The sequence below is a fragment of the Zalophus californianus genome, chromosome 17 (genome assembly GCF_009762305.2).
Source record: "Zalophus californianus isolate mZalCal1 chromosome 17, mZalCal1.pri.v2, whole genome shotgun sequence".
Taxonomy (NCBI): domain Eukaryota; kingdom Metazoa; phylum Chordata; class Mammalia; order Carnivora; family Otariidae; genus Zalophus; species Zalophus californianus.
In genome coordinates, this window is record NC_045611.1 from 45,578,933 (window position 1) to 45,602,722 (window position 23,790).

Here is a 23,790-nt window from a genome sequence, read left to right on the forward strand (position 1 = left end):
GGGGGTTGGAGGATCTGCTTTCGAAGATGGCTTCGTTTTGTGGCTGATAAGTTCATCCTGGCAAGTTATTTCCTCTCCAGCGGGACCTCTCCATGTGCTGCTTGAGTGTCCTTGTGACAGGATAATTGGCTTTTATCAGAAGTGATCCTATGATCTAGCCTTGGCAATCACTTCTGCCTCATCCTCCTGATTAGCAGTAAGTAGGTCAAGTCCAGCCCACATTCACCAGTCATCCTTTCATATTAATCTTGTCTGCTCCAAAATTACGTTAACTTTCTTTTGTAAGTATTTAACTGGTATAATTTTTATCATCTTTTTCATTGCCACTTCTCTTTCTCCTTAAGCTTTAGATGTGACCCTTTTAACACCTACACCCAGATTTTTTTTAATTTATTTTTTTAAAGATTATATTTTTTAAGTAATCTCCACACCCCAAGTGGGGCTTGAACTCACAACCCCAAGATCAAGAGTAGCACGCTCCACCTACTGAGCCAGCCAGGTGCCCCTATTTTAATTCTTTTTAATTAATTAATTTTTTTTGATGTAGTGTTCCATGATTCATTGTTTGCGTATAACACCCAGTGCTCCATTCAATATGTGCCCTCTTTAATACCCATCACCAGGCTAACCCATTCCCCAACCGTTCATTTTTTTTAATAGGAGAAAAAAACCCCAAAGTTTTATTTTGTGCAGTGGAGGCTCAATAATGAAATTGAAACCTCCTTAATTTTTAAATTGATGTTTAATGGAATTAGTCCATTTAATTTACCAATGATTATTGACAAACATGAATCATTTTTAGTTGCCTAATGTTCTTTCTGTTTTTCTCTCAATTTCTTGTTCTCTTTCACATTTACCTATTCTTTCTTGATCCTTTTTTTTTTAATCACTTTGGAAAATTTTCACTCTTGCTTGATTCTGTAGGCTGTTAATAGAGAAATACAACAAGCATTTTAACTTAAAGTCCAAATTTAATTAATACCTACAGTTTTCCACACACCTGACATTTGTTAGAATTCTTCAATTTCAGGGACACCTGGGTGGCCCAGGTGGTTAAGCTGGACTCATGATTTTGGCTCAGGTCATGATCTCAGTGTCCTGAGATGAGCCCCAAGTGGGGCTCCTCACTGGGTGTGGAGCCTACTTAAGATTCTCTCTCCCTTACCCCCTGCCCCTCTCATCCTGTACCCGAGTGTGTGTTCTCTCTCAAAAAAAAAAAAAGCTTCAATTTCAACCTGGCACCTCTACCTACTGCCAGGTGGCGGCTGTCGGCGTAAAAGGCACCCTATCAATGATTGTAAGGCCCTTTCGGCTCTCCCGCCAGATGTCACCCTAACCCGGATCTGGGCAAGCCTGTGCAGGCAAGAGGAAAAGGCAAGGATGATGGCTTCAGGTAAGCAGTAGATGCTGCCATCAGCTTGGTGTTGGACCAGATCAGATCGTGTCTGAACCACCTGGAAGAGAACCTCTTACCTCCATGTCTGTCTCCAGGAGCTGCCTGAGTCCAACTGGCAGACATGCCTTGAGTTCCAGCCCAGCTCAGGGAGGCCCCTAGGCTCTGCTAGCCCCCAACCAAGCCCCAACCCTTCCTCTCTGGGCTAGGTTTTGGCCCTGGGCACTCAGCACCTGACTTAGATACCTTTTCAAGGTCTGGCCTACAGGTCCTCTAGTAGGTCTGCCTGCCTGGGCCACCCTTCTGGTACTCCCCTTGGCATGCCTGGCCAGCCCCCACAACATGGCATCCCCTCCTGGGGCCAGGTATGAGCCTGCAACCCACCCACCTTGCCTGCCTGTCTAATTCCTGGGCACTCCCCACTCTGCCCAGGCCTTGAGTGTCTACATTAAGCATATCTCAAACACCAATGAATTAAAAAAAAAAAAAAAAGTTTCCACTTCAATCCTCCCTTAAAAGTTGCTATTATGTAGTTCCTTGATAATTTTTCCTTTAATTTTTTTCAGGTTTTTGTTTTTTTAAGATTTTTATTTATTCATTTGAGAGAGAAAACATGAGCGGAGGGAAGAGGGAGAAGGAGAAACAGACTCCCCACTGAGCAGGGAGCCTGACTCGGGGCTCCATCCCAGGACCTGACATCATGACCTGAGCTGAGGGCAGACGCTTAACCGACTGAGCCACCGAGGTGCCCCCCTTTTATTTTTAATTGAACAAATTAGACATTATATTAGTTCACACAGTAAATGGTAAGATATATAGAGGTTATACAGTAGGAATAGTTAGCACATTTTATAAATATTTTATTGTCTTTAATTTTGTTTTCTATTTTCTGTTGAATTATTTTCTGCCTTCATCTTTATTTCCTTCTTTCTGCCGTTTTTTTTTTTTTTTTTTAAACTAATCTCTATACCCAACATGTGGCTCCAACTCACCACCCTCAGATCAAGAGTCACATACTCTGCCTACCCAGCCAGTCAGGCACCTCTGCTTTATTTTTAGTTTGCCCTTCTTTTATTGAAATCTTTCTTTTTTCCCCTTTGTCCCCCCATTTTCAGAAGCAAGTCAATCTGTGTAGCCCATCCTTAAGAAAGAGTTACACATTCCAGAACTTTTAAGGTCAACTATAACATTTTTTTAAAAATTGTGATTAAAAGGGGATGCATTGGGCTCCCTGCTCAGTAGGTAATATTTTTCTGATATATAAAGAAGAGTCCAGTGATGCTAATGAAGAGAATGTGGTAGCCTATGGAAAAATATAAAGAAAATGAAGAGAAAGAGGCTGCTGAGAACGGTTTTAGAAATGGTAGATGTATAGGATTACTCAGGAGATTCATGAGCAATAAATCTAAGAACTGATTTAATGGAGGAGAGAAGTGATTGAAGGAAACCAGAATAGGTCACCTCCAAATAGGCCTCTTTGACATAAAAGTTACTTTGAGCTGAAGGCAATTAAGAAGCTACAAACCCAGGGATACCTGGGTGGCTCAGTTCGTTAAGCGTCTCCCTGCAGCTCAGGTCATGATCCCAGGGTCCTGGGATCGAGTCTGGCATTGGGCTCCTTGCTCAGCGACGAGCCTTCTCCCTCTGCCTGCCACTCCTGCTGCTTGTGCTCTCTCTCCAATAAATAAATAAAGTCTTAAAAAAAAAAAAAGCTACAAACGCAGAAAGAACTCCCCCTTTTCTGCCTAAGGGCAAAAAAAAACTATTTTGCAGGAGACTTTTCTCACCCCAGAGAGGGCATCAGAGGAATCTGCAAACAAACCCTACTCCATTTGTTTCCTCCAAACCTTCCCACACTTTGCTGCTCTTGAAAGCCTAAAACTGCTTTCTTTGTCCTGTCATTTCTCTATAAACTTATTCTTTGTTGAAGATGCTATATAATCTGGAATTCTAAGCCACCAATTTGAGTTTTTTTTGTTTTAGAGTTCTCCTAGGTGATACCTGCTGCCCACCATGATAAGCTGTTTTTCTGCTGTTAATCTTGTCTTTTATCACGGGGGTCTCAGCCAGCTGCTCAAAAAGGAAGAAGGAAAATTATTTTTCCTCCCCTACATGATCAAGAAGTTCTTAGGTTGTGGCTTCACTATGTTTTTTTGACTTTATTGGTATTTGTGAATGATTAATTTTTTAGTCTTTGTTCCTTTTTCTCTTAGGGTATTGACCAATATTTTAAGTGAGAGAGACATTAAATTAATACCTGTTTGTCCATTTAACCTTTATAAATATTTCCCCCAAATTCATAGATGTTGTTTTTGTTTTTGCTTTATTTACTTATACTATTCAAATATTTTTGATACTTATACATAACCATTAAAATTTACAAATAACGATTATATGAAGGTTCTCTTTCTCTCCCTCTCTCTTTGGATTTCTCCCCTTGCTTATGTTTAGAAAACCTGTAGCCTAAACCAAAATAATAAAAATATTTACAAGATATTTCTTCAGATCTTTTTTTTTTTTTGCCACTTCTAATTATTCAGTTCATCTTTAATGTTTCTAAGGATGAAGACTGCAATGGCAGGCGAGAATTTTACCACTGAACCACCCATGCACCGAATGAAGAACCCAGTGGAATGAAGAATGTAACGTCACCTGTATACTATGTTAGTCATTTCCTTAACACTTCGTTGGACACGCTAGACCTTTTCCTATAGTATAAAAGTTAACATTTGCATACATTACTGAACAGGTTGTCTTTTATTTCATGGGACACAACAGACGCAGCATCCTACGTTCAGACGCTCCACCCAAGCAAGCACACCATAGTCTTCGGGGCCACATCGTTGATTCTACAGGGCGGACCCTCACACACACTCCTGAGGCCTCCGAAGAGAAGAGCTCCGCAGTCCCCTTCTCAGAATTCCCTGGTCCGGGACCAGCCGGACTCGCCTTCACTCGGCAAGGACAGCCGCTGCACGCGCCCTTCGCCTCGGGTCCCGGCCTCCCGCAAGTCGGTGATGTGCGCTTGCGCACGCCCAGGCCGCGCGGCCACTCCCAGAAGTCTCCGGGGCTCGGGCGGGGGGCTGGCCGCTTTACTTCGGGACTTTTACGACCCTGCGTTCCGGGTCCCACGGTGCGGGTGGTGACTGGAACCTCGGGCTCTTTTTGCGTGTCTCTTGTTGGGCGCCGCGCGTGAGTGGCCTCAGTGTGAGGAAGACGTCCTTGTGGGTCGCCGCGGAAAAGGCCGTGCGGTCGTAGCGTGGAGGCCGCGTGGACGGCGAGTGGCGGTGAGAGTGGGAGCCGGGACCGCGGGTGCCGGTCCCCTCAGGCCTGTGGGTGCTCGAGCCGCAGAGGAGGGTGCTTGTGTCCCCGTGAGAAAGACGGCAAGGGTGTGTGTTTGTGGGAGGCGAAGCTGGGGTGCAGAGGTAAGACTAGAAGAGGTGCGTGGTTGCCCTCGTGTGACGGAGACGTAAGGTGAGTGTCCTTCATCTGAGCTTCGGTTGTGGTGGCTCTGTGGTGAGTGGCTCTGGGACCGGTGGCTCTGGGTTCGCGGCCGCTTCCTCCACCTTCCTGTCAGCCACGTATGACTGCCACCTGGCGGGAAATCATATACTGAGCCCTTCATAGAGGATTTTGGTAAGGTGTGTAGACCAGCTGTTAGGATGGGAATTTTAGATCATGAATTACCCCTGAGACAGGCTTCTAGGAACGTGTGTGGATAGAGGGACTCCAAGAATGGTATTCCTTCCTGGGACTGTCCTCCCTGGGAGTTTTCTGGGATTCATTTACATACTTGAGAATGTCAGCATTCACTTAGCCCTAAAGGAAGGAACCGCATGTGAACAATCTTTCTTCATTCTGGTTAATATGTATGAGGTTACAGCGGGATGTAGCCATGGAGGGTAGAACATAAATGCTCAGCACTGTAGTGACTCCGATTATTCCCTTTCAGGTTTCTGTAGTTAAGAAGAAATGAAAATATGAGGTTGTGACGTGTGTTTACAATTTAAGGAACTGAGCCAGAATTCAAGTGTCCAAGACCAGGATTTCTTAACAAGGGTCCTTTGTATTTATGGGTGTAGATAATTGCTGCATATATTTGGAAACTTTCATTTTCCAAGGGTGTATGTATTCAAAAAATTTACACCTCGTTTTATCTAGCATCAGAAATTGTTATGCATTGGTACAACTTTGCGCAAAATTAGTGATCAAGATAATGGGAATGGTTGAGAAAGCCCATGACGTCAATGAGAGATTATTATGCAGATGATACAATTTCTGTTTATAAAAATTAGTCATTATAAGGAAAGAGACTGTTATCTAATGAAACCATCTTAATATTTGTGGAGATAGTATTCAAGAAAATTTTAGGGGTGCCTGGGTGGCTCAGTTGGTTAAGTGTCAGCCCAGGTCATGATCTCAGTGTCCTGGGATTGAGCCCCATGTCAGGCTCCCTGCTCAGCAGAGGGTCTGCTTCTTCCTCTCCCTCTGCCCCACCCCCTGCTGTTATGCGTGCGTGCTCTCTCTCTCTCAAATAAATAAATAAAATCTAGAAAAAAGAAAAATTTAAATTATATATGAAGTTCACTTTTAAAAATAGAATTTTGTAAAACCCTTTTGGGAGGATTGTATCCAAAATGATATTTTAATTGGTTATTCAGAGAAGAATGGAAGGTATGTAGTCGTATTTATTGGACAGCTTCTGTGTACTCAAAAAACTTTTCTGCCTATTTTACATACATATTCCCATTAACATGCAAAGGCCGTTTCCCTTCTGTTAACGGAAAAATCTTTATAGTGAAATGTATCTGATTATTTCCGTGTAGTACAACTAAAGGCTATTAAAGAACAGGTAAGTGGTAGTTGTTTCAATCACTGATTTCTCATGGTAGGCCTAATATGTACAGATTTTTTTAAATTTTTATTTTTTTAAGATTTTATTTATTTGTCAGAGAGAGCACAAGCAGGGGGAGGGGCAGGCAGAGGGAGAAGCAGGCTTCCCGCTGAGCAAGGAGCCTGGTGCAGGACTCAATCCCAGGACCCTGGGATCATGACCTGAGCCAAAGGCAGACGCTTAGCGTACTGAGCCATCCAGGCATCCCAGTACAGACTTCTTTAAATGATGAAAATATAGCCTCTGCCATAACAGTGACTTAAAACATTTTAAATACTTTTGAATATCTTTATGTTGTATTTATTATAATAGAATTAATGCAGACATTGCAGAAGAAATTAATGTCCTAAGAAATTTAAGAACAACATCTCACTGCCTAAAAATAATCACTTTTTTTTTTAAAGATTTTATTTATTTATTCATGAGAGGCAGAGGGAGAGAGAGAGAGAGAGAGAAGCAGAGGGAGAAGCAGGCTCCCAAGGAGAAGGGAGCCCGATGCAGGACTCGATCCCACAACCCTGGGATCATGACCTGAGCTGAAGGCAGACGCTTAACCATCTGAGCCACCCAGGTGCCCCAAAAATAATCACTTTTAATATTTGGTGTATGTGTTTCCAATTTATGTGTGAACATTTCTGTGTGGCTTTGTTTTGGCAAAACATAATTGGTGAAATAAAAGAGTCAGAGTTCTACTCTTAGTTTGAAAAAGAAATCTAACCCATTCATGGGTTTTCTTGTACCTCTTTTTTTTAGGGAGGAGGAAATGCCAGGGATCTCCTTCTTTGAAGAACATTCAGTTTTCACCTTTTAGATTTTAGGAATGTTGCTCAAAATCTTATTTTTTTTTAGATTTTTTTTTTTAATTTATTTTTTAACAGAGAGAGAGACAGTGAGAGAGGGAACATAAACAGGGAGAGTGGGAGAGGGAGAAGGAGGCTTCCCGCTGAGCAGGGAGCCTGATGTGGGACTCGATCCCCGGACCCTGGGTTCATGACCTGAGCCGAAGGCAGACGCTTGATGACTGAGCCACTCAGGTGCCCGCTCAAAATCTTATTTTGGCACCAAATTACTAAATAATACATCCTTTCATAATCAATAATTTAGGCAGTGGCATGTGCCTATAGTTCTTGCTACTTGGGAGGCTGAGGCAGGAAGATCACTTGAGCCCAGGAGTTCTGTGCTGTAGTGCACTGTGCCCATCAGGTGTCTGCAGTAAGCTTGGCATTGATACAGGAAACTACTGTGTTGCCTGTGAGCTGGTCCAGGTCAGAATCAGAGCAAGTCAAAACTCCTGTGCTGATTATAATTAATAATTTACAGATTTAAGGTTACTTTCCAAGAAAATAGCACTAAATTCTAATTCTAGGTTCTGGCAAGTACAAATAATATTTCCAAAGATAGTTTTTATAACAGAAAATAAGGATTGTAATATAAATCCTATTATGCAGAATAAGATTCATTTGTTAAGATTGCATTTTATCACATCCTGATTATAGGTGTAGATATAGATAATACATATATATATTGAATATATACCTTTTATCAGTCCCCAGCAGCCATAGAGAGCAAGAAGAACTCCATTCAGCATCATAAATATGCTTGTGTGTGTTTATATAGCTGCTGGGGAGTGAGGAAAGGGACATACTGTCTTCCTGTCTATAATCTCTCTGTCTCTCTCATTACTAATGATTTTATCAAGAAGAATTATATTTTTTCAAAGATAGGAACTGGAATTTTTAAAAGTAAAGAGAGAGCCCAAGAAGCACAAATTTTCTATGAGAAAAACATAATGCAGCAGAATTAATTTCCATGTATAATAATGGATTAAGGGTCGTGTAATGACTTTCACTTTCAGTATGATAAATAATTTATATCAGCCATCTTATACTTTTTAATGTTTATATAGATTGTCTTGTTCTTCAAAACAGTCATGTGATAGGTAATACTCTTAACCTTTCTTTGCTGATTTTGTAATAAACAGGGGCACTGAGGTAATATTAACCCTCACAGCTTAAAGCTCGTTTTCAATTCCTGTAAGTCTGACAATAGAGCCTGTGTTCTTAATGTCAACAGAATATCACCTCCTACATTATGCATACCATTTAAAACCTGTCTTTTTCACTGAGTTAATATGTTTTCCATCATTTCTTATGGATTATTAATGATGCCACAATACCATATTGCAGACCGTAATATGTTTAACCTGTTGGCTTCTGTGAGAAAGTTATGTTTTTAATTTTTGGTTATCAAAAATTATTCTCCGATGAACATCCTTGTGCACATGCCCTACATATTTCTATAGTTATTTCCTTTAAAAATTTCCTGGAAATGGAATTTTGTGGTTAAAAAAAATCAAACTTTTTAAAGTGCCTACAATATGCTAGACCTAGAAATTTTTGGCTTTGGAGTATTACAATCCTGGATAGCCATAGTTGGCTTCCTTTAAAATGCTTATTATCTAAAATGAGGTAAAATCTGAATAGAAATAATTGTAAGGCAGTGTGTGGCAAAGACCACTGGAGAGATTTAAGTGACCTATTTTGTGAATACAGGAAAGACACACCAGTATATCTACAGCAACAGTCAGGATATAAACAAAATATACCAATTTTATGGAATATCTATGGTAATAAGTGTATTTTGTGCTGTGACTTTTATACTCACAGTTTTCCTTCTAATTTTGTTAGATGTAAAGTAAAACTAATAGGATATCAATTCAGTTGCTGTCTGGGGGACATGGTGGCTTAGCTGACAGGTTTAGAAACCAAATAAACCCTTCTGTCAAGAAGACTTCAAATAAAGCTGTATGAGAGTATCATCAGTTCATACAAGATATTATACAGAGACTGCTTCCTATTTCTTCTAGACAGAACTCCATCATACCTGAGAAGAAATGATAGCATGAGTTCAGATAGTGGGATCCAAAGGAAACAGACAGAAGATAAGCTGTTCAGTAAAGTAGACTAACTTTAGATAACAAAGGACTTTCTTGAATTCTCCTTTTTGGATATCTTCCTGTTAATAAATAAAGAAAGAAAAACACATGTATTTCAAGTTAATCTATGGTCATTGTTACAGTAATTATGAAGTACACTTTAAAAAGAAAAATCAAGAAAGGGGTGCCTTGGTGGCTCAGTCAGTTAAGCATCCGACTCTTGATTTCAGCTCAGGTCATAACCTTAGGGTCCTGAGATGAAGCCCCGAGTCAGGCTCTGTGCTCAGCAGGGAGTCTGCTTGATTTTCTCCCTCTTCCCCTTCCCACTGTGTGCTTGCTCTTTCTTTCTCTCTCAAATAAGTAAATCTTAATACATACATAACAAAAGAAAAATCAAGATCAAAATAAAAAGAAAAACACTGTTATTGGATGGTTCCGTAACCTTCCAGACGTTTTTATCTATTGATTTCAATTGTCCGTTTCTCTGCCAGTTTTTCTCTACACTGATTGATATATTCTTAGGGTGTTTTTTTTTTTATTGGTCAATCTAATTATTCTTGACAGTATATCTGGAATATTTCTCATATCCTTAAATATTTTTCCCAACTTCACATTTGATACCTACTTTGTTTTTTGTTTTTTGTTTTTTGTTTTTTTTGATACCTACTTTGTATTGTAGTACAATGATGGTTTGTCATATATTTAGTAAGATTTGCTAGACTTAACATACTGAACACTGATGTTCCATCTCCAATGTTTTAACCACCTTCACTCAGTTCCAAAGCCACAAAAGAGTTTCTCATTAAGATGACATAGGCTCTTTTCAGTCTCAGAAGATGAGAAGGAAGAGGATCAAAATAAGACTGCACTGCCCATTCTTGGGTCTGCATCTGTCTCACCAAAGTGATGCAGTGGCCAGAGAACTTCTGCTGACATTTGTAGGTCTGATTTTTTTTTTTAAAGATTTTATTTATTTATTTGAGAGAGAGAATGAGAGAGAGAGAGAGCACATGAGAGAGGGGAGGGTCAAAGGGAGAAGCAGACTCCCTGCCGAGCAGGGAGCCCGATGCGGGACTCGATCCCAGGACTCCAGGATCATGACCTGAGCCGAAGGCAGTCGCTTAACCAACTGAGCCACCCAGGCGCCCTGTAGGTCTGATTTTAATGCAGATATGCTTCTGTTCTATGACTTTGTTCATCAGAGACCCCTGGGATTTGGGGAAGGAAATGGCCTTATCTAGAATCCTAATCTCCCCAAATTATGTGTGATGGATAATAGGTTTGGAACCTGGAGTGGAAGATCCTAACATTAATTTATGTCCTGTTGGGAACACTAAAGCCACATTGGTCTCAAGGTCTTTCTCTTCTCCCAGCTCTGGCTTTCTGGATCTGTGCTTTTCTGTTAGAGGAATCGTGAGGACTGATCCGCTCTTGCAGGTCTAAAACCATGGCCCATGTAAGTTGGTGTTTCTCTCCTTCCTGAAATATGTGTGGTTTTTTTAGATTGAGTATTTTCATTAATTTTTCTGAAGTTTACTACCAGCAGAAGTCCTGTCCAATAACCTTCTTCCCATCTTTTGTTCCAGTGAAATGTGGTACTAGATGACCCAGCATCCTCTCTATGTGACCTGTTGTAAACTAACTAGTGTTACGTTATTACTGCGAAATTATTCAGCCTGGCTTAAGTGTGCATTCTTTTATCAAGGGCAGTGATGGAGTAGTGGAGGAGATATGTCCTTTAAAGATTTATGTTATGTGAGGTTGTTCTATAGTGTGGACAGATGGATACAATGGTTGTATTCGACCATCCATGAGAAGACTTTGAAATTTTCCAGAGTTGAGATTTACAGGTAGATAGGATAGAAATTTGGTATTGAATGACTTAAGTCTCAGTGTAGAGTAAAATCTCATAATTTGTGTGAATTATTATATAATTGTGATTTGCAAACTGAGTCATAGACTTTGGGAGGAAATCTCTGAGAGATAAATATGAAGACTGTTCTGTTGTTGGATGAGACATACTGAATTTAGGTGATATCTGTAAATTCATCATCCTTCTTCAGTATTCTTTAACTCAATGTATTAGTTATCTATTGTTGTGTAACAAATTACCCCAACACTTAGCAGCTCAAAGCAGTAAACATTTATCTCACAGTTTCAGTGGTTTGGTAATCTGGGCATGGCTTAGCTTGCTCTCCTGTTTGGATCTCTTACAAGGCTATCAAGGTCTTGGTGAGGGCTGAAGTCATCTTAAGGCCAACATTGGGTGTATCTGCTTCCAAGCTCACTCACCTGGGCTTTGACAGGATCCAGTTGCTCAGGGGCTATTGACTGGAGGCCACTCTTGGTTAAGCAGGTGAGACATCAAAAGAGGGCAGGCAATGTGGAGATCACAGTCTTTTGTAATCTGTCAGAAGTAACATTTCATCACTTTAATCATATTCTATTTATTAAAAGCAAGTCACTCAGTTCAGCTCATACACATGTGAAGGAGAGTACACAAGGGCATAAATACCAAAAGATGATCATTGGTAACCTAAGTAGAAGCTACCTACCATACTCAGCATAAGCTAGGTGTTCAGTGACAGATGGTAGATGGCAACAAGAAAACTATGTCATCATAAGTAGTAGGTGAACATAGAATCACAGAATTGGGGAAGACCTTACAAATAGGATATATCCTACCTGTATAAATGATTAAATCCAACATATCCATAAATTATGTCATGTGCCAGAAAGTACATGGATTTGTCAAAACAAGAAAAAATATTTATGGTAAGATCCCACATAATGAAGTATTTAATGCTTGAGGGAATTCTTAATTTTATACAAACCTTATTTTCTAAAATTGTTTTTAGAAAATGTTTTGAAAAATATTTGATCAAATTTTCTCTTCTCTAAAAAGCAAAAATTTTCTTTAGCAACCCATGTTTACTGAGAGTTTATGTTATAGATAACAATCAAACATGGTTGAATTCACTATTTAATAGTCAGTGGTTATTATTTTATCTAGTCTCAAGTGATTCAAGTATTTAAGGAATATTTTGTCTATTCTGGCAGGCTTCTTCAAAAATATGTATATATTCTGCTTCAATCCCCTCCTGTGTTATAGATTTTTAGCCTACATACTTGCTATATTGCTTTCTTCATGCAGTGGAGTCTTTATCTCCTCTCCTTCTATCTTCAACAAAATATTTATCTAATTTCTCTAGTAATACATGGGTTTGCCATTTCAGAGATCTATGACATTCAGGGATGTGGCCATAGACTTCTCTCAGCAGGAGTGGGAATATCTTGACTCTCTTCAGAAGAACTTGTACCGGGATGTGATGATGGAGAACTATGATAACTTGGTCTCATTGGGTATGTTTATCAGCGTCTAATGATTTAGGATAATTTAGAGTCTGTTCTTTAAGATACGCATTTTTTTTCCACTGTGATTTTTAGGGCTGCTTTTAGGAAACTAGTTATATTTTTTTGTTATTTTTTCCCAAAGAAATGGTTTGAGCTTTGTCAGTTTGGAAATTGCCCCTCCATTAAATTGTTGGGGAAGGAGGATTTTCCTTTACCCTTCAGAATTCTTCTAGCTGGTCTAAGAATTAAACTGACATGAGACAGAGTAACAGGAGGAAAAAAAGTTTATGTGTACACAGAATCCTCAAATGAAGAAATCAGGCAGTTTTTATACTTTTTAGACAAGGAGACAACAAATCTGTGAAGAATTGACAGGACAAAGAAAACTTATGTTCGGAATTTCAATTAGTAGGTAATCTTAACCAGAATTTGGGCTGCAGTAGTAAATTAGTAAAAAGTAACAAGGGTAGTTAACACAGACTTCTCAGCTTTAAGTTCCCTATATTTTTTATAAGGATGTCTCTTTATATCCTGATACAGGGAGGGTACTTTCCATTAGGAGATTTATTTCCTGCTTTCTGAAGACAAAGTGGGGATCATAGTGTTCTTCTTGCATTTAACTTTTTATTTTTTTAAGTAGGTTCCATGCCCAGTGTGGGACTTGAACTCATGGCCCCGAGATAGAGAGTTTCATGCTCTACCAACTGAGCTAGCCAGTCGCCCCTGCATTGAACTTTTAATTTAAAATAATCAATAAAGGGGCACCTGGGTGGCTCAGTCGGTTAGGTGTCTTTGGCTCAGGTCATGATCTTAGAGTCCTGGGATCGAGCCCCACCTTGGGCTCCCTGCTCAGCAGAGAGCCTGCTTCTCCCTCTCCTGCTCCCCCTGCTTGTGCGCTCTCTCTCTGTCAAATAAATAAATCTTTAAAAAAATAAAATAAAATAATCAATATGCCGGAGTGCTGGGGTGGCTCAGTCAGTTGAGCACCTGACTCTTGGATTTGGCTCAGATCATGATCTCAGTGTCATGAGATCGAGCCCCGTGTCAGGCTCCATGCTCAATGGGGAGTCTGCTTGAGTTTCTCTCCCTCTCCTGCCCCTCCCCAACTTGCATGTGCTTGCTCGCTCGCTCTCTCTCAAATAAATAAATCTTAAAAAAAAAATGCTGGGGCGCCTGGGTGACTCAGTCATTAAGCATCTCTGCCTTTGGCTCAGGTCATGATCTCATGGTCCTGGGATCGAGCCCTGCATCAGGCTCCCTGCTCAGCAGGAAGCCTGCTTCTCCCTCTCCCACTCCCCCTGCTTGTGTTCCCTCTCTCACTGTCTCTCTCTCTGTCAAAAAATAAAATAAAATCTTTAAAAAAAAAAAAGCCAAAGTAGCACATTTTGGGATGGTCTGCCCTTGGCCCCTACAACAGCTTTATCTTCTCTGTCCTTCAGTGATATTCATACCCCCTCTGGTCTTAAGTTGCCTCCCTTCCTTTATGAATAAGGTCTTGTTTAGAATTCTCTAGTGCTTATTATATAACCATTGTTAAGGGATTCATGTTTCCTATTTATTTATGCTCAGAATGTCTATAGATACTCAATTTTATTATCTACTTGAAGGTTAATCAGCTTGACACAGGGTCCTGAATTGCTCTTATTGCCCTAAAAGAGCCTCTATAGTTTAAATAGCGGTGGATTAGATAAATGGAACTCATTGAAAACTGAGGCATACACATTTTAATTTTCATAAGAAATTCTGTTTTGTGATTGGAAGTTGTAATCTACGAACATTACATTAAAATGGAATGAATATCTTATAGCTAGCTCTTCTTGTGTACTCTTCGTAAAACAACACTATCAGTAAAAATGTTACTGTTCGTAGCATGTAATAGACAGTGCTCTGAGCACTTTACATATATATATATATATATATATATATATATATATATATATATATATCTCAACTTGTTTGATCCCCCTAACAGCCCTGTTCACATTTTTCAAGTGAGAATACTGAAGCACTGGGTTTAAGTGACTTTCCCAAGGTCAGACATAGCTGGAAGGTCAAAGACAAGAATTGAACCAAGGCTCCACATTCTGTATTTTAAACTATGGTATTATGCATACTCTCAAGAAAAAGAGGATTTATGCGTGTGTATTAAAAAACAAAAAAAAACCCTTATTATACTTGATTCTTGTTCTTTAGGTCCTTTACTCTCTCTTCTCAAAAATCTTATTCAATGTCATTTTGACCTTTAGTTTATTATTATAATTTTAACCAAGCAACATTTTGTTCTACATCATGTGGCATTTTTTTTTTCTTTGTAAGCAGGACATTCCATTTCTAAGCCCGATGTGATTACATTATTGGAGCAAGGAAAAGATCCCTGGATGGTTGTGAGGGAAGACACGAGAAGATGGTGTACAGGTAAGTGTGAGCAAGTCAAGCTATGGGAATATATCTGTTTAGGTAAAACCTAAGTGGTCAAGGAGGAGACACACACTTGAAATGTTGGTTGGAAAACTCCATTAACATTAGAGAAAATACTTGTGATCTAGAGGGGAAATATATGCTGTGCGTGAGCTCCCCAGTGAATTTCATCTTCACCTCATTAACTACTCCCTTTTGTTACTCTTCTCATATTTCCCTCCCAGTTCGGTAATGGGCACTTTCGTTCTTCCTCATGCACCGTGTTATCTGTATTTTGGACTCAGCTGCTCTCCAGGTCCTCTTGTGCACTTAGATGTGTATATGTGGTTTCACTGTCTAAAAATAAATACATTTCTATATCTGGCTAATACAATGGAGTTTATGGTATATTAGGGAAAACATAAAATAAACATATAAACAAGTAAGTAGGTAGATAACTTCAGATGATGAAATATAGTATAAAGGAAACTAAGGACAGGACAAATTTTGGTAAGGTAAGTGGTCAGGGGCATTTTCCTGAGGAGGTAAGATGTCAGGTCCCAGGCTATTTGAGTATAAGAGCAAGAACATTCCAAGAAGAGCAAACAACAAATGCAAAGGCCTGAAGGGGAACATGAGTGTTGTGTGTTCAGGAGCAGCAGGTAGATCAGAGCAGAGTTATTGAAGAGTGACTAACAAAACAAAGTCAGTATGTTATGGGGGATCAAACCATGTAAGGTGTTGTGATTCATTAAGAGTTGTCATTGTTTTCCAAGATTATTTGTAGAGCTATGATTTGGTTAAAATTTTTATATCCTTTATTTTCAAAAATTAAACTTTTTTATTAATTATGAGACTTATACAGAAATCTAGATAAAATAACCATTAAGTGATTATTCACTTTCTGTCATACACTTTTTATATATTTCTTAATTTTTATTTAAAAAAAATTTTAACCTAATATTAATCTATTGGGAGTTTTTTTCTTTATAGGTTAGTATTCTGAAATCATTTTTTCTTTATCTCTATTCCTGAACTCTATCACTTCATTTCTCAGTTTTTCTCACTCTGATTTATGTTGTTTTTTCATTTCACATAGCATTTTCTTAAAATCAGAACACTTAATATTAAGATGGCAATACTACCCCAAATCCCATCAGCTCATTTGTAGAAATTCACATTCTGATCATAAAATTCATATGGGTATGCAAGGGATTCAGAATAGTAAAAAAAAAATCTTGAAAAAGAAAAAAGTGGGATTCATATTTTCCAATTTCAAAACTTACTACATACCAAAACTTTTAAGGGATGCTTTGAAACACTACTAGGAAGGAGGTTTATAGCTCTAAGTGCGTATATTAGAAAGAAAATTCTCAAATCAACAACCTAACTTCATTACCTCAAGAAACTAGGTAAAAAAAGAATGAACTAACCTCAGAGATAGTAGAGGAAAGAAAATAATAAAGAATAGAGCAGCGATAAACACGGTAGAGAATAGAAAAACAATAGGAAAAAAATCAATGAAACCAAGAGTTGCCTTTAGAAAGATCAAAGTGAGAAAACTTTAGCTAGATTGACTAAGAAAAAGAAAAAACTCAGCTAAAATCAGAAATGAAAGAAGAGACTGTAAACAACTGTATGCCAACAAACTGGGAAACCCAGTGAGATCCTGACCTAATAGAAAATCTAAACAGACGTACTAGTACAGAGTTTGAATCAGTAATAAAAAATGAACAAACAACAACAAAAAAAATGAACAGACACATGCAGAGATGCTCAACATCACTCATCATCAGGGAAATACAGAACTACACCTCTCAGTTTGCTAAAATTAACACAGGAAACAGCAGGTGTTGCCGAGGATGTGGAGAAAGGAGAACCCTCTTACACTGTTGGTGGGAATGCAAACTGGTGAAACCACTGTGGAAAATAGTATGGAGGTTCCTCAGAAAGTTAAAAATAGCACTACCCTGCAGTCCAGCAATTGCACTACTAGGTATTTACCCAGAGGATACAAACATACTAATTTGAAGGTATACATGCAACCTGGTATTTATAGCAGCATTATAAGCAAAAGCCAAATTATGGAAAGAGCTCAAATGTCCATCAACTGATGAATGAATAAAGAAGATGTGGGTGTGTGTGTGGTGTGTGTATACAATGGAATATTACTCAGCCATCAAAAAGAAATCTTGCTATTTGCAACAACATGGAGCTAGAGAGTATTACAGTAAGTGAAATAAGTCAGAGAAAGACATATCATATGATTTCACTCGTGTGAAATTTAAGAAACAAAACAAACGAACATAGAAGAGAAAGGAAAGGAAAACCAAAAAAATAGACTCTTAACAATGGAGAACAAACTGATGGTTACTGGAGGGGAGTAGTTGGGGGGGATGGGTTAAATAAGTGATGGGTATTAAGAAGGGCACTTGTGATGTGCACTGGGTGTTGTATATAAATGTTGAATCACTAAAATCTATACCTGAAACTAATATTACACTGTATATTAAATAAGTGGAATTTAAATAAAAACTTGGAAAGAAAAAAAAACCCTGCTAAACAAAGAATTAACACCAATTCCCCTCAAACTTTTCCAAAACATTGAAGAAGGAACACTCCCAAACTTACTCTGAGGCCAGCATTACCCTGATACCAGAGCCAGGCAAATCCAGTGCAAGAAGAAAACCACAGGTCAGTGTTCCTGATGCATATTAAGGCAAAAGTTCTCAACAAAAATACTAGCAAACGGAATTCAGCAGCACATGAGAAGGATTATACACCATGACAAAGTGGGATTTATTTCTGGAATGCAAAGATGATGCAATATATAAAAATCAAGCAATGCAATACACATTAACAGAATGAAGGGGAGAAAAGCCACACGATTATCTCAATGTAGAAAAAGCATTTAACAGAATGTAATACTTCTCATGATAAAACACTCAAGAAACCAGGAATAGAAGGAAACTGCCTCACCATAATAAAGGCCATCTATGTTAGTCCACAGCTAACCTCATGCTTAGTGGTAAAAGACTGAAAGCACTGGTTTTGCTGCATCCATAAGTTTGGTATATTCTGTTTTCATTTTTATTTATCAAGGTATTTTCTAATATCCCTGTAATTTCTTTGTTGTCCCATTGGTTTTTTAAGTGTATGTTATTTAATTCCCACATGTTTGTGTATTTTCTAGTTTTCCTTCTGCTTCTGATTTCTAATTTTGTTCCTTTGTGATTGGAAAAGACACTCTCATTTCAGTCTTTTAAATTTTATTGATAGTTGACTTGGGTCTGTGGTCTATCTTGGAGAATGTTCCATGTGTACTTGAGAAGAACATGTATTCTGTTGTATGTAGAATACACATGTATGTCTCTTAGGTCCAGTTTGTTTAGACTGTTGTTCAAGTCCTTTGTTTCCTTATTGATCTTCTGTCTGGTTTTTCTATCCATTATTGAAAGTAGAGTATTGCTATTATATTTTAGCAAGTAATCAAAGCAATAAAACTTAGACTGTACATTCTGTCCTGCTGTTTGTGGGCAGTAGTTTAATTCTCAGTTTAGTTCTCTAAGGTTTTGCTTACAATGTTTTGTGTCCTCCTCATGCACCTATGATTCAGGTTTAGGCTAAGCTTTGAACTCGTTTGTATCCAAAACTAGGGAATCTCTTTTTCAGAATGTTCCCCCTCAAGAGTTCCTCCCTTTCTTTCCAATTAGGCAGTGTTCCTTGCCATGATTCTTGCAACAAGAAATATGTCCAGGCTTTTACAGCCCGTTTTTTGCCCCAGTTTAACAGTCCCTCCCTTGTGGCAAGATTGTGAGTGATAGAGAAAATAGCAAGAAACTCACCCTAGTGTAGTTTACTTTTTAAAGTTTTCACTCCTCTCCACAGTCCTCTGCTCTTATTTTAACTTGATTTTTTTTTTTTTTTAAGTAGGCTCCACACCCAACGTGGGGCTTGAACTCACAACCCTGAGATTAAGAGTCGCTTGCTCTATCTACTGAGCCAGCCAGTCACCCTTCCAGAGATCTCTTCTTTGGTTTACTCTAATTACTGACCTCAAGTGTTTGGGTTTTTTTATTTTGCCAAGCATTTTTAGTTGATATCAGTCAGAGAGGGAGACGACTATAAGGGATTTACACCACTATGATGGAACTAGAACTTCTTCAATTAAAGAGTTATTTAACAGTGAAATTATTTTTCATTTATTTTCCCTTGTATCATTGTGGACTCATTTTTTTATTGTTTATATTTATCACAGTCATTTTTATACTACTGTTTTCACAGTGTTGGTCAGTCACACTTCTGTAAGTCTTTGACATTTTCATTTTTTTCTTTCTTTCTTTTTGGCATAAAATTTCTAAGCTTACCTTTTTTGCCCTGTTCCAAACTGTTTAACCATGCTGGATCTATATAAATGACATTGATATTTAGAAATGATAATTTAGGAGTTAAAGAATACTCATTACAACTATCTTTTTTTACAACATTTTCTATTCTGTTGCATTTGGTCTGTTTAAGCTTTCTCTTCTTAGTGATTATTTTGAGCAATTTTGATGAATTTTTCTAGAAGTATTAGTGATGTATTCAAAGTATTCATAATATCAATAAAATTCATTTTAGTTTTGCATTTCCCCCTAAGTCATTTTTTTTTAGGATTTTATTTATTTATTTGACAGAGAGAGAGACAGCGAGAGAGGGAACACAAGCAGGGGGAGTGGGAGAGGGAGAAGGAGGCTTCCTGCTGAGCAGGGAACCCGATGCGGGGCTCGATCCCAGGACCCTGAGATCATGACCTGAGCCAAAGGCAAACGCTTAACTGAGGCACCCAGGCGCCCCTCCCCTTATCATTTCTTTCTTATTTTTTTATTTTTACCACTTTTTGGTTGGTTTGGCTAATGTTGACTTTTTGATTTTTAAAGCACCAGCTCTTTAGTTTACTTGTTAAGACTATACTTTTCAACTCATTACATTGTGCTCTTAATTTGTTTTTGTTTTTGTTTTTCTTTCCTTTACTGTTTTTTTTTTTTTTAAGTTTTGGAATTGGCTCCTTTGAACTCATTTATTTCTTTTTAATGGCAATAATTACTAAAGTCTTTGAATTCTCTGAATGCTCAAATTGAATGCCCCAAATTCAGGTATGTACTTATTTTCTCTGTTGTACCCTTTCAGTTTTTTATTTCCATACTTACCCAGTATTTATTCTGGAGAGGATATTTCCATTTCCTATCAAATGTATTTTGGTTTTCTGATATTGTAACTAATTCCTATTGTTACTTGTTTTTGGAGAGAAAGTGTTTGTATTATCTCAGAGTCTAGCACATACCATACTCTACTCACAAGGTAGTATTTCTTGCCCCCAAGTGTCTTCCCACTTGTTCAGCACATATAAATTTAATCAAGATATTCTGTTATATTGGTTGTTATTCTGCAGGCTACATCTGTTCATTCTTTTTCACATATTTCCTGAAACTCTTTTTCCAGATTCCTTTACTGTATAGTTCAATTTCACTTTTCCTCAAAGTACCCAAATGCTCAGAATTCCCCATGATTTTCATTAGGGTGTATACCTAGTTCCTGTCTGAAAATTCATTGACAGACTTCTAGGAGTTAATAGAATGGTCATTCTTGGTTAAAACGGAAAGTGAGAGAGGACCTGAGAAAAGATATGAAGGAATAAAACAGATGGAACATTTGTAGAATGTGTACTTAATAAGAAAAAGCTCAGTGAAGATAAATAAACAAGAACTCTCATTATTTTATTTAAAATGAGAACAAAGAAATGCACACATGGCTATGCATTGGAGGGAATGACCACAATATTTATATTTTAGGGGGAAATTTTAATTGCAGATTAAAAGATCCAGTATAAAAAATAGTTTTTAATATATTTATATTTTATATGGAAACTGATACTGAAGAGAATACATTAAATTATAGTAACATGTAATGAGTTATGGAGACACTATCAGTAACTATGGCAAACTGTACAGCTGATTTTAGAGTTCTCTAAAATATTAGTCTCTAATGGGTCATATTTTCGATTTTTTAAATGTTTTTTAATTTTTAAAGAAATTTTACTATAAAACAGTCACTAATTTTGTCCAGGAAAACAAAATGTTTTTCTCCTTTCTTTTAGATTTGGAGTCAAGATATGAAATAATCAGCTGTGACAAAGTACACATTTATAAAAAACATTCGTCTTTTACCCTACATCAGAAAATTTATAATAGAGAGAAACCTTATGAATGTGACAAATGTGGGAAGGCCTTTAGTCGACATACAGACCTTACAGTACATCAGAGAATTCATACTGGTGAGAAACCCTATGAATGTGAGCAATGTGGAAAATCCTTTAATCGTGCATCCAACCTTCTGCAACATCAGAGAATTCATACTGGTGAAAAACCTTATAAATGTGAGGAATGTGGAATGACATTTAGTTGTAGGATAGACCTTAGAGTTCATCAGAGAATTCGTACTGGTGAGAAACCCTATGAATGTGAAGAATGTGGGAAGGCCTTTAGTCGTGCCTCACATCTTACTCAACATGGGAGAGTTCATACTGGTGAGAAATCCTATGTATGTAATGAATGTGGGAAGGCCTTTAGTCAGGGTGGAAGACTTAGACTACATCATAGAATTCATACTGGTGAGAAACCCTATGAATGTAAGGAATGTGGGAAGGCTTTTAGTCAAGCCTCTCATCTTGTGCAACATGACAGAATTCATACAGGTGAAAAGCCCTATGAATGCCATGAGTGTGGGATGACCTTTAGCCGTGGTATAGATCTTAGAGTACATCATAGAATTCATACTGGGGAGAAACCCTACAAATGTAAGGAATGTGGGAAGGCCTTTAGTCGTGCCTCAAATCTTGTTCAACATGAGAGAATTCATACTGGGGAGAAGCCCTATGAATGTAAGGAATGTGGGATGACATTTAGTCGTGGTTATCAGCTCATTCCACATCAGAGATTGCATATTGGCATAAAACCCTACGAATGTAATGAATGTGGGAAGGCCTTTAGTCATGCTTCAGCACTTATTCAACATGAGAGAATTCATACTGGTGAGAAACCCTATAAGTGTAAAGAATGTGGGAAGGCCTTTATCCATCGTGGAAGCCTAAGAATGCATCACAGAATTCATACTGGTGAGAAACCCTATGAATGTAAAGAATGTGGGAAGGCCTTTAGTCGCACCTCAAACCTTGTTAGGCATGAGAGAGTTCATACAGGTGAGAAACCATATGAATGTAAGGAATGTTGGAAGGCCTTTAGTCATATTGAAAGCCTTAGAGTGCATCATAGAATTCATACTGGTGAGAAACCCCATGAATGTAAAGAGTGTGGGAAGGCTTTTAGTAGCAGCCATCAACTAATTGTACATCATAGATTTCATACTGGTGAGAAGCCCTATGAATGTAAGGAATGTGGGAAGGCTTTTAGTGTGTATGGACGACTTACTCGACACCAGAGTATTCACAGTGGTGAGAAGCCTTTTGAATGTAATACATGTGGGAAGTCTTTCAGGCTTAGTTCAAGTCTTAAAGTACATCAGAGAATTCATACTGGAGAGAAGCCTTATGAATATAAGGACTGTGGAAAGGCATATATATGCAGTAGAGAATGTATAGTACATCAACTTTATAACACTGAGAAACTGTGAATGAAAGGAATGTGGGAATGATTTTAGATATGATTCAGTTCTTAAAAGGCATTAAATAATTTATACTGGTAATAACTCCTCAAAATGTAAATAATGTTTGGAATTTTTTCATTATGATTCAAATGTTCATATTAAGAAATTTATAATGTATTTTTATATAATATAGAGAAGCCTTTATTAGCATTTCTCTGTTTATGGATTGTCAGAATATTAATAATGGAGAAAAATTCAGAGAATGTGGAAATGCCCTTGTTTTTTATGCTTTATTTATAAAAGCTCTCCAGCCCTAGTTATTGTTAAATTTGAGGAAATTCATACCACAGAAAACCCCTGTTGACCTAACGAATATGCAAGAACCATAGTGATTGCCATTTGATCCTTTACAGCCTGTATGACATTTGGCAAGATATTATATCCCTGTGGGAGTCATTTGTAAATGGTGATGATCGTACTTGCATTATAGTGCTGTTTTGGGAATATAGAAAACTTGGAAAGCCACCTTAAACATAGTCTCTGTTCAGTAAGTATTAGATACTATTTTTTAGATACTATTTTTAATATCATTATTTGTATTGTTATTAGTGAACTATTAAGAGATCAAGTCAATATGAGTGTAATGAACTTAGAAAAGCTTTATTACTTATGTAATTACTTATGCCTTTTTGAATTTTAAGTAATTTTTTTCTGGGCAAAATCTAGTAGAATATGAAAGTCATGAGGATTTAAAACATGAGTTTTATTGGAGGACTGACACATTCGTTTACATACTGTGGATGCTTTCATACTTCTCTGGCAGAGCTGAATAGTTGCAATGGATGCTGTATGGCCCACAAAGCCTAAAATATTTACTGTCTGGTTCTTTTTTTTTTTTTTAATGTTCAGTTAACCACTGTATAGTACATAATTAGTTTTTGATATAGTGTTCAGTGATTCATTAGTTAAGTATAACACCCAGTGCTCATAAGAGCACATGCCCTCCTCAATACCCATCACCCTATTACCCCCTCCCCCCACCCTCCTCCCCTCTGAATCCCTCAGATTGTTTCCCGGGGTCCGCAGTCTCTCATGGTTCATCTCCTTCTCAAAGGCCTTCTCTGGTTCTCCCCCTTTGGCTTTCCCTCCCTTCCCCGGTGGTCCTCCGTGCTATTG

The 23,790-nt window shown here is 38.0% G+C and overlaps 1 protein-coding gene across 1 annotated transcript; it reads left to right on the forward strand.

Annotated features, from left to right (window-relative positions):
* Positions 1-4,541: 4,541 nt before the first annotated feature.
* Positions 4,542-23,413, forward strand: LOC113935583 (zinc finger protein 420-like). The gene is made up of 5 exons (XM_035725290.1): positions 4,542-4,680; positions 10,596-10,678; positions 12,459-12,585; positions 14,893-14,991; positions 21,110-23,413. Exons 2-5 carry the CDS (start codon positions 10,670-10,672, stop codon positions 22,639-22,641), a joined length of 1,767 nt encoding a protein of 588 aa, XP_035581183.1. The 5' UTR covers positions 4,542-4,680; positions 10,596-10,669; the 3' UTR covers positions 22,642-23,413.
* The last annotated feature ends 377 nt before the right edge of the window (positions 23,414-23,790 follow it).

Excerpts from the sequence above, each read along its gene's own strand:
- LOC113935583 (XM_035725290.1), top strand. Across the intron at positions 12,586-14,892 it reads TGATAACTTGGTCTCATTGG|CAGGACATTCCATTTCTAAG; the intron begins GTATGTTTATCA and ends TTTCTTTGTAAG. Across the intron at positions 14,992-21,109 it reads CACGAGAAGATGGTGTACAG|ATTTGGAGTCAAGATATGAA; the intron begins GTAAGTGTGAGC and ends CCTTTCTTTTAG.